The sequence below is a fragment of the Suillus plorans genome (assembly GCF_016647745.1).
Source record: "Suillus plorans strain S12 chromosome Unknown HD556scaffold_31, whole genome shotgun sequence".
Lineage (NCBI taxonomy): Eukaryota > Fungi > Basidiomycota > Agaricomycetes > Boletales > Suillaceae > Suillus > Suillus plorans.
Genome location: NW_024537415.1, coordinates 357,790 through 368,191, shown reverse-complemented (window position 1 = coordinate 368,191; position 10,402 = coordinate 357,790). Strand labels below are relative to the sequence as shown.

At 47.2% G+C, this 10,402-nt stretch overlaps 3 protein-coding genes across 3 annotated transcripts; all 3 read right to left on the bottom strand.

Moving 5' to 3' along the window:
• Window positions 1-5,015: 5,015 nt before the first annotated feature.
• Window positions 5,016-5,510, bottom strand: HD556DRAFT_1191699 (uncharacterized protein; the record flags this gene model as incomplete). Its single annotated transcript, XM_041296184.1, has 1 exon — window positions 5,016-5,510. A coding segment is annotated over one exon (495 nt), but the record flags the coding sequence as incomplete, so codon positions are not given.
• A 105-nt stretch (window positions 5,511-5,615) lies between these two features.
• Window positions 5,616-6,341, bottom strand: HD556DRAFT_1479438 (uncharacterized protein; the record flags this gene model as incomplete). The annotated part of the gene is made up of 1 exon (XM_041308594.1): window positions 5,616-6,341. A coding segment is annotated over one exon (726 nt), but the record flags the coding sequence as incomplete, so codon positions are not given.
• Window positions 6,342-8,256: 1,915 nt separating this feature from the next.
• On the bottom strand, window positions 8,257-9,546 carry HD556DRAFT_1443775 (uncharacterized protein; the record flags this gene model as incomplete). The annotated part of the gene is made up of 3 exons (XM_041306673.1): window positions 8,257-8,990; window positions 9,038-9,323; window positions 9,373-9,546. The coding sequence occupies 3 exons, from the start codon at window positions 9,544-9,546 to the stop codon at window positions 8,257-8,259; spliced, it is 1,194 nt and encodes a 397-aa protein (XP_041159797.1).
• Between the last annotated feature and the right edge of the window lie 856 nt (window positions 9,547-10,402).

Genomic DNA, 10,402 nt, shown 5'->3' with positions numbered 1-10,402 from the left:
CATTAGTGCCTGCAAAATCTTTGAATGAATCAGGAAGCTGGTAACATATTTAAGTATACCTTATATCAAACTCTGTATGAACACATACCATTTCGAAGTAAGCAACGTGATTGCTCAAATTGCATGAGGGCTTGCAGCGGCGATACTTCGACTCATTACCGAAGTACATATAGGTAGGCCATAGTTTAGCATTCCCAAAGGAAGTGAGTTGCGTCGCATCCGACCAAAACATAAGGCCAGCTATAACCCGGGGTAAGTCACATTCAGGTTCCCCGGGTGATTCTTGCAAGTTGTGGTGAGCTTCATGAAAGGCTGCGGATGTGTACAGATCCCCATAGATGGAGACTTCAACATCCAGATGGGGAGGAGCCCAGCGCAGTTGATATGGCTCGTAATGAAATAGCATGTCGTCTCGGGCCTTAGCAAGCTTTTCCCGCAAGACAGCGACAAGAGAGCGATGATATGAATGTGCAGCTTCATAAAGCCGTGGGCCTGGTATTTCAGTGGTACGTGAAAATGGCACCTGGATAGTGATGGCTGTCCTTTTCCATCCCGCATCTTTGTCCTCCCATTCTTCTCCATCTTCCTCGTCATACTCATTGGTTCCCAGTTGAGAATTGATTTTTTTCCAACCAGTGGAACTTACGTCGGCAGCATTGAAAGTACTGCCGCCCAAGATCTGCAACAGTTTTTCATAGTCCCCTTGGGACTTTTGCAAACCATGATTCCAGTACCAATCACCGAGCTTGAAAGACGAGCGATTGGGATAGGGGTGATATTGAGAGTTGTTGGTACAAGCGGCAGGTGCATGTGGTCCTTCGATGGCTTCAGGGCTGCCCGGTATAAACGAGAGGTCTGTTATAGTGACGTACTCCTCTGGATCATGGGATGGTACCTTCGAGGAGAAGTATTGCCATACTAGCCCAAAAATATTGGGGGGGGGGTCCGAAATACAGCGCTAACTAGTGAAGCAGGTCGTTCTGGAACAACGGGAGACCCCACAGATTCTGGCAGCCGTTCACGAACTTCCAAAGGTACAGTTGGTGGAGGCTGAGGGAGCACGTCCCTGAACCACATGGGCAACTGGCAATTCTGGCGCCTAGGGCAGCGCTGTGCCAAACTCATGTCATCTTCTTTATCTATCTGCTCTCCTTCACAGTCAGGGGTCACATCGCTTCCTGTAACAATGAGCGATGGGAGGGGTAGAGGAACGACTGGAACTTTGGGATGTTGTGATGCTGTGAAAGCCTGGACTTCACCGGAGGTAAAATGGCCAGTGGATGATGTATCGTTCGATTCAACGAGTCTCGCAGGCCCAATCTCATCTTGTGAGATGCGCGGCTTTTTCCTATGGCTTAGAAGTTCCTTGACAGAGGACATCGCCGATGAAAGACGCTTTCTCGCTTGAGAGCATGAGCGCTGATGTTGGCTAAAATAATGTTGCTCTGTAAAAGTGTCCTTGCAAACGCAAGTGTAACGAGAAACTGACATTAAGGAAAGACTGCAGGATCTGTGATTGACAAATTATAACACCCAGCCAATATGATCGCGTAATTGTAACCGAGTAGCTGGACAGACAACGGTTGCACTAGCCGAGCCGCTGAAATTGCTGACCGGGTAACTCCAAATAGCGATCGCGCAATAGCTGTCCATCGAAAGAACTGCAGAACTGTATAAAGACTCTGTAAGTTCAAGGCATCTACATCTGCAAGCCGTAAAATGACCGTACCTTCCTCTCCATCCTCGACATGCTCAGAGCTTGAACCAATGGAATTCATAGCTGACCCCAAGGTAGTCAGGCAGCTGGTCCAGATTTTGACTTGTTGTCACGGTATATTGCATTATCACGGCCAAACTGAAGAACTGGTGACGTATCAATGGTAAGTTGATTTCATGAGAAGGTGCCCACGCTGACGTACTCACTGAAAGGCTGACTGATCACCAAGGGCAAAAAATACACCCATCACAATTCGATGCTTATCGCCGGAAGCATGCATTTCGCTACCCTTGTTGCCTTTGCGCCAGGGGTGGTAGCTATGTCGAGACTGCAATACTTCTGCGAACTAGAGGACCAAATCTAGGGCAGTATGTTGCTGAATGTGCGACCAGTACTTGTGGCTACTTGTGCAAGTTGCTGATTTCAATATGCAGAATCGCAGATCTGATATTTAATACAGTGAATATAGAAAAATTCTTTGGGAGAGCCTGTGTACCGGCTATGTATTATCCTCGGAGAGGTGTAGGCCATCTACCAATAGACTGATTGACGTAACTATAGCGCACATATCAATATCTAATCCTGATTTCGAAATTTAACTCGCACCATCAGCATTGGGTCATGACTTCCAACCACAAGATATGTCGAGTACAATTCGAAAAGATCTTGTCGCGACATGCCAGCGCTTCTAACACTCCAGTCACTCCCTCCGAGACAACTTCTCGGACTCAAACTCCCTCTGCGAGTCCAGGTGTTTCACATACCGCCCTACGCCCTCGGCTTTTCCAATTCGAGGCACCTGTCATATCCTGTATTCCGGACTTACATCCGACAATATTCCCACGCCTCATCCGGACCTTCGGACGCCCTATCCATGTCTCCAGTCCTCTATCCATCCGGATCCCTGCACCTCTGCACATCCACATCCACATCCACATCCCTTTACCTCCATACCTCAGCTAGCCTGCATCAGTCATCCTCTGTCCCATCACCCTAATGTCATATCCCATATATCCACGTGTCTCATCCGGATGTCCGGTCCGATCCGATCCGATCCGATCCGATCCGATATACGATAAGCTTCCTAATTCAATTCCTGTGCATATAACGTTAACACAGCCTATTCCTCTATTTGGTATTCCTAGTCCTTGGTATCTCGGTTATACTTACTACCGGTATGCTTACTGATCCGTTAACCTATGCTTCATTTCTGACTCGCGCTTGATAACTTTGCTTATGCTTCATACATAGCCTCGGACGCTTGCTTACTGATCTTTCCGTTATTTCCTTAGTATATAAACTCTTGTATATGTCCTGTAGTTCCTCAGTCTGAATATCATATTAGTCCTCGCACTAGATCTCACTCTAAGTCCTCATATCAGTTCTAGTCTATCAACTTAGTCAATATCCATCTCGGGCCTAGGGAGAAATTCCCTAGGCCAGAGCTCCGCTTATCCGCTCATCCGATCCTCCGAAGTTTCCGGACATTCATCCGAAACTTTCCCGCGGTCCTCCGGACCTATTCTGCTTCGGACTTTGTCCTTGCAGCCTTTCCTCTGTTTGCTTCTACTTAGGACTTGTCCTAAGTAGCCATTACACGTATCCGTATCAGGACGAAACCTCATCGTAATTTCCGGAAGTTCCTCCGGAACTTTCCCGCACTCGTCCGGAAGTTACTTGCACTCGTCCGGAAAGTCCTTCCGAACTTTCCTGCGCTTCGGACGTCCTTCAGACATCATTCTGAAATTAAGGGCACATACTCGGGTAAGGGGCACAGCGCACGAGCTGAAGCCAAGCCCCTCAGAATCAGTCCTACCCTTTGTGCATGGTCTTAACAGCACCAGACATCACGACACAGCCCGTCGCTTCGCGTAACATGAGTTAGGGTATGGGCACAGGGTGCAGAAAATTTCTGCGCTGCTCATCTTTCATCAGCCTGAATATTTTGTGAAATTGTTGATCACTGGAACAAAGTACCTTACTATTGTTGTCATCGTAGCTGGTATATCATAGTACTTGTTCATCATTTCAAGTTTGCAGAATCAAGTTTTGACTGTCCAACGTTACTGAGGCGCGTCCGCAGTAGATAACGCCTTCACTGGACTCACAAGTCTATGAGGCAAACATGTACACGTAAAACACTACATAGTCAACTACATTACAGCTATTGCCTGCATACTCAGCTGGGAAGTTGTTAGGTCGGAAAACTTTGCAAGTTTGAGGAGAAGTGGTTTATATATTGACTGACTATATAAATTAAACTCCGCCGGCAGCGACCGAATGAATACCTGGCTATGGTAAACATATACAAAAGATGCTGTATATACTTCAATTCGAATGCACTTATACAAAACTAGCATTGTATTCTTCACGCGTCCTGCGACTGAACAAGTGACTCGGAGCTGGGATCCACCAGCTGGTATGTTTGTGTGTGTGATCTCTCAATTCCAAATATGTTCTCGAGACTTGTGTTTGTGCAGTTTTCCTCCGTACAGAGGGAGACAGGGGAGACATTAATATTGACAGGCACTATTATACGCTTGACAGTGTAGATGATCCGCATGTTCTAGCTTCCTTACTCAAGCTCTGGTTGTGTGAGCTATGGGACATATTGATGCCTGAAGAGATGTACAACGACAACATTGCGCATTCTCACGAACCTACGGCCTGAGCGAATCTGGTGCTGGTGATGGCACCGAACTTACTGAGGTGCAATCCAGAATCTATGACTGTCGTGTTTACACTGGCAAATGTTCAGTGCGCATTCCGATGATGTTCTTGTCGATCCATGTTGATGCCTTTGCAGGTACACACAAGTGTTCGCCTATAATCTTTTGATGGATAAGTGCGATCAAATTGATGCGGATTGTGTTCCCGTCCATGGCCTTGGTGCCAGTCTGCTATCGCCCCCACAACCTCGCATTTCTAAATCTTGCAACAGAAAGTGAAACATGCCTGACTCGGACATGATACCGTGTACTTAGTATCCATTATCTTTTCTGTACCCTATATGCACATCACCCACCAGCTTGAAATTGCATCCATGTACATAGAGATATCTTCTTCAGTCCTTGCAAGTGTACTTCCCATCATTCATCATCTTCCAACTCTACTGCCATTCATCAGAGTAGCACACACCCCCACCTCTCCTTGTTAATTACGACAAAAATGTATAGGTTAATAGGCTACTTGAATTCCAGCCAGTCTTCGCCCAGCATCTTGGCATCCAGCAAATCATGGCAGCTGTCCGTTCAGAGTCTTGTTTCCAACGTTTTGGCTGCGACTTGGCAGAACCCCGCTGGCCGAACTCATACCTGTCCTCCACGTCCTCCTTGAGTGCATCATCCTTCCATGCATCCAAAGCCGGCAATTTCTTACCCGGCCTTTTCTCCTGTTTCCTTCTCGGCTCCTTAATAGTAAGCTGCTCAATCTTAGACAACATCCCGACGACTTCTCCACTCCCAAACACAGACTCCTCTTCCCAAATCGTGCGCGCGCCTACTTTGCGCCTTAGTTTTTCGGCGAGTTTCTTGGTTCTGCCATCCGGCTCGACGCCATTGAAGCGCATCTCTTCGAGGGCGTCATGCACGCCTCTGAGGTCGTGGAAGCATGACCAGCGGGTTTCTATCAGCTCGTTGTATGCGGGAGTGGTGCATCCGAATACGTAGCTTGGGATACTTAAGTGCTGGGCGTAGTTGAAGATGGAGAGAGCGAGGTGGGGATCACAGTATTTATCACGGAAAGAGCGCATGAGGTGCGCAATGAGGTATGGGTAAGTCAGGTGTTGGAATTCAGGGTGCATAGACACTGGTTGTAGCAGTGGATTTGTGTTTGCGTTTGCACTTGCATTCGAGGGTGAGGTAAGGCCTGGAGCGTGCTGATGTTGTTCCTCGGATTTAGCAATCGCCTCAGGCCAACCGGTCAATCCCACATCGACGACCATGTCTCCTAGCTGTCGTACATCCATCTCCATCACGACTCTATACTTGAGCTCTCTCCACGTACGATGATCAACCTTCCATCTGCACCTCGGGCAAGATGCTGTCGTGCTTCTTGTCACGAACGGCCGCTCATTGAGTCGTTGGCGAATGCCCTCGCGTCGATTGTGATGCAAGTTCATCAGGTCAAGCACAGCGCCCATGTGCAGCTTTCTGAGGATAGGTTGATGTTCCTGTGTGTAGATGTTGAGAGCAAGCAACTGCACGGATGCATGTCTGGCCTCTTCTTTCCATCCACAACGGGTTGCGGCTGCATACAGATGCAGAGGCTGGTCTAGGAGCGGGGGTGTCATGATGAGCACGCGTATGAGGGAGATAGGCCCTGGCATTTCGTATTTTTCTGCAGCGAATAACAATGCATCAACCTCGTCATACGATGTGAGTGGATTGACTGGCAGACCACAGAGCATAAGCAGGAGACTCTCTAGTGTGTGCGAGTCCTCATCTAGATTGATGAACTCGGGGTGATTAGGAAGAGGGTTTTGTTGAGGCATGGAAAAGAGGGATCGGAACCAGCCCGATGTCATTTTGAGCGTCCATGAGTGGATATGGAACAGAGTATGATCTTTGGCGCCAAGCACAACATTGGCATCTAGAGAAGAGCCTGAGAATGACCGGTGGAAGGTGCCATCATAATTCACCGCTTTGACTAAAGCCGTATCAGGAAACTGCCACACAGGTGAGAATCATCGCAGTGTCCAAAAATTGAATTGATGTATAGTACTACGGGTACATGGTCCATTACATGGTGTTTTGTGCACGTTGCACAAGACATATCTGATCAAAACATAAGGTAATAGTAATGGAACTATTAATCGTAAACTGAGCAGTTTTTTTACCAATGCTACACTGTGAAATAGTCAGAATCTGACCATAATAATCGCTGTCTAGAATGAGACATTCTTGTTTTCTTTTTCGTGGAGGAGCTGGGCTCAGTTCCTTGGCGGGGATATGGTAATGTTCAAGCGCAGCACCTGCATGACTGGAGGTACAAGATACTGCAACGCAACCTTCGGGTGCAGGTCCGTTCACACCGCAGAATGGATCAGGACAGGCTGATGATACGAATCGTTTGTGAAACTTGGTGTGATCAAAGCTCGGTAAAACTGTGAATATCGCGTGATATGTAAGGAATAGCGAAGAAATCTCCTTGCTCATGAACCAAGGTAGAGGGCCTATAATAAAATGAGCAAAAGTTGTTGCGATACCTCCGGGGTGGACTTACCAATTTCTTTGAGCTGCTCTGCTCTAGCATCTATGCCATCCTGAATGTCCTGTGCATCAACAGTCCATGGGTCAGATGTCGATGAGCTGAGATCGACACCCGATGACGGATCATTCAAGTTCGCACCATCGATATCCTGTGTGAGATTCCAGGCAGTCCAATTGGATGATGATGGGTTGTAAGCTGCACTAATAGAATTAGACGATTTGGAGGGAACTGCCAGCAGGATAGGAGGGGGCGTGATGCATCTTCGTGGTTGTAACACCAAGTAAGATCTCTTTCGCATGTCGCAGAATGCTATTAAGTCTGATTCTCCTAGCATGAGACCATTTAATCTCATTCCGTACCTGAACAGCAATGAAAAATTACTAAATGACGACGACAGTATGTGCGCTGCTCACCTGGTTACAATGTCTTGGCATTTGAGTGTGGTGCGCGCCTGTCCATTGATAGCAACAGTGCAATTCTCACCGCCAATTCCATACAACGTGGCTCGGAAACCCTTTCTGTCACCTTTAACCATGAACACTTCTTGGCCAATGATGTTGTTAAAAGAATCCAAGGACACGTTAAGTATTTTCGTCACAAATCCAATTGGGACGTCGATCTGTTCCGAGTCAGATATGCCTGTGTCGAGTTGAATTTCACTCACAAGCGAGTGATCACTCTCAGAAAGTAGCGTTAGGCGAGCCTTCGGGAAGTCGACGCTCTGCACGATCCCTTTCGTCTGGTACTCCGGCCCACGCGCGACCCTTACAACATCTCCAGGCTTGAGGTCATAACCCTTTTCCTTGGTAAATTTAACTGTCTGGGGTAGGCGCGTCTGCTGGACAAATGCCACAGGAATTTGAATACTTGGAGGTCCTGAATAGTACTCTGTATAATGCAAAGTTGACGTCTGAGGAGACTTATCCTGGAACCACAGCTGGGTTCCTCCAATAGCCTGAGGAGACCAGGTCATGACACCCCGCTTCCCCATGTGTTCTCCCACAAGAACTTCTATATAATCTCCGATTGAGACTCAGGGGGAGGTTCAAAATGTTGATACAATGGTAGATGTGACTGCGTCGTGCAAGTCTGGTGACAATGATCCAAGTAATATCTTGAAACTTGCACCTATGCACCAAGCGTTAGTTGTAGATTTTCTATTCGCGCAAAAGAATTACCTCCTCCATGGAGACCCCTTGGCAAAGGCGAAACAAATAATTGTCCATTTGAATGACATGGCCTTCTAAACCCAGGTATGAACCTGCTATGACCCGAACCGTGTCCCCGACCCAAAAAACGCGCTCCATGTCCTCAAGTCGAGCTTCCAGCTATTCCCGATGTCTGTCGAGGGTTGATTCGATGCATGCGGAGCCACCAAACCTATGGTCTATCGACACGACCGTGCCAATCTTTGATGGAACTACTCCCGTGATGATCCTAACCACATCTCCCACACGCAGAAACTGCTTGGAGAACGCCACGATGGATTTGTTGACAAAGGGTGTGTCAAACCCCGACTGCAGATGCAGTCTAATGTCATCAGCGTGGGGGCAAGCAACAACTTCTAGTTGATAGCGGTGGAATTTCTTAAGGAGCAGTCCCCTGTAGTATCGCTGTCCTTTGTATGAGCATCCTATAATTTTGCCATTGTGAATGATATCTGTAACTTCCTTGTCCTTCGGAAGGTGAGAACGGTCGAGCAGAGCTTCACATCCCGAAGGCCTTGGATAGGGAAACTCTCGAGCGACGACTAAGACATCGACAAAAAGGTCCGACTGGTCTGGGCCGAAGACATAGCCTATGACGCCCTTGTACATGCCAGATTTGACTCTTACCCACGAGGGGTTGGGAAATTTGATGTTTGAGTGTTCCACCATGACGTGTTCTTCATCCGAGATGCGATAGTAGTCTTTTACTGAGAACTTATGTGAAGCCGGAAGGGAGGATGCAATCGTTCTAGGGCTATCTGAGACCACGTAGAGCTGCCCCGGCAACCAAGGCGACATGGTCACGGGGAATCCTTTACCATGAAGATATTCAGCAATATAAACCGTAGCAGTTCCTAGGAAGTGATGAGGAACATAGTACACGATGAACCAATAGACATACTATGGACATGCAGAAGATACATTCGACTCTCGAGCGTGGCGGGGGACCAGGCAGCTCTGTGAGAGATGCGGCTTCTTGAGGAGCTGGAGACCTTTGTCGCGTTGTTGTAGATCTCATCGATCTTTTTGGATAATGTATCCTTGGCTGACGGTCCTGGAATGGACGTAACCTTCAGCGATTGAGCAGAAGAGCCAACCTGATCCTGCGTGTCATAGTCACCATCTTCCTCTTCCTCCTCTTTGCTGTCTCCCTCGTTTGCTTCGATGTTGAGATACATATTCTTCCGCTACAATTCTTTGGTATGCATTCAGTAGATGTGAAAAAAAATCACTTACAGGGCGGGGTCGACGGGGTATGTACCTCTTCCTTAAGAGCTCAAGATTTCTCAAACATGCTCTGACATCGTCTTCACCAGAGAAAAGTGTGGTTTTGGCATCCTTCCAATCGTCCGCAGAGTATTGATCGCCGAGGTAAGATGAAAGTTTCTCTTCCATTTCACTGTAACTCATTTCGGTTTCAAGGAATTGAGCTAGAATGTGCCATGTGCCTCGATCCACCAGCGGTGATGGCGCTGCATTAGAAGTCCCTGTACAATGATGTTCCTATTTAGCTATGACAAGAACGATGGCCTGGGTTATATGACGAGTCATGGCTTACCTTCATAATTTCTGCTTCACATGCGCTTCGAAGCAGGTTCAAGTGCATTATCACTTGGTGCGGCACGTTTAGCACTACTACTAGTAGCAGTAGTAGACATCATGATTGTTACGATCCTGCCTGTACTCTAAAGCATTAATGCCCTGTAAGGAAGCCAAAACATAGCATACTGACGATAACTTGAACTTAGTCTATTCAAAGGTCTATCCTATGTTGTATACTAGTATCGATGTAGATAGAGAGAGTAGAAAGAAGACCTATGAATATGCATAATCAGAATTTATAGTGAATGACTAATTGTGGACATACTACTTTCTGACGGTGTGAAGTGTTGTGGACCGTGCACTGGCATGGCACTAGCACGGCCCACACAATGAACTTTTGTGGGCATTGTGGACCGATGGCGCGGGTAAATAAATTGTCACGTCCCGCCCGCCCACCACGATTTTGGACAATATGTACATTAAAATTTGCCAAGTCCTGCAGCCTCGCACTGCCCACATACTGCTACATAGTAGTACTACTAGGTATAGATGCAGCCGGCAAAGTCTCAAATTGAACTAATAGTATGTACTACTACTCTACACCTCTCTACACATAGTCACACGAAACCATATGATCATCATTGTGATCGAAGTCGAAAAAGAGACATCCACGGCAAGCACCGCACAGTTGATATATTGAATGACTACGTATTCAGACCCAGCC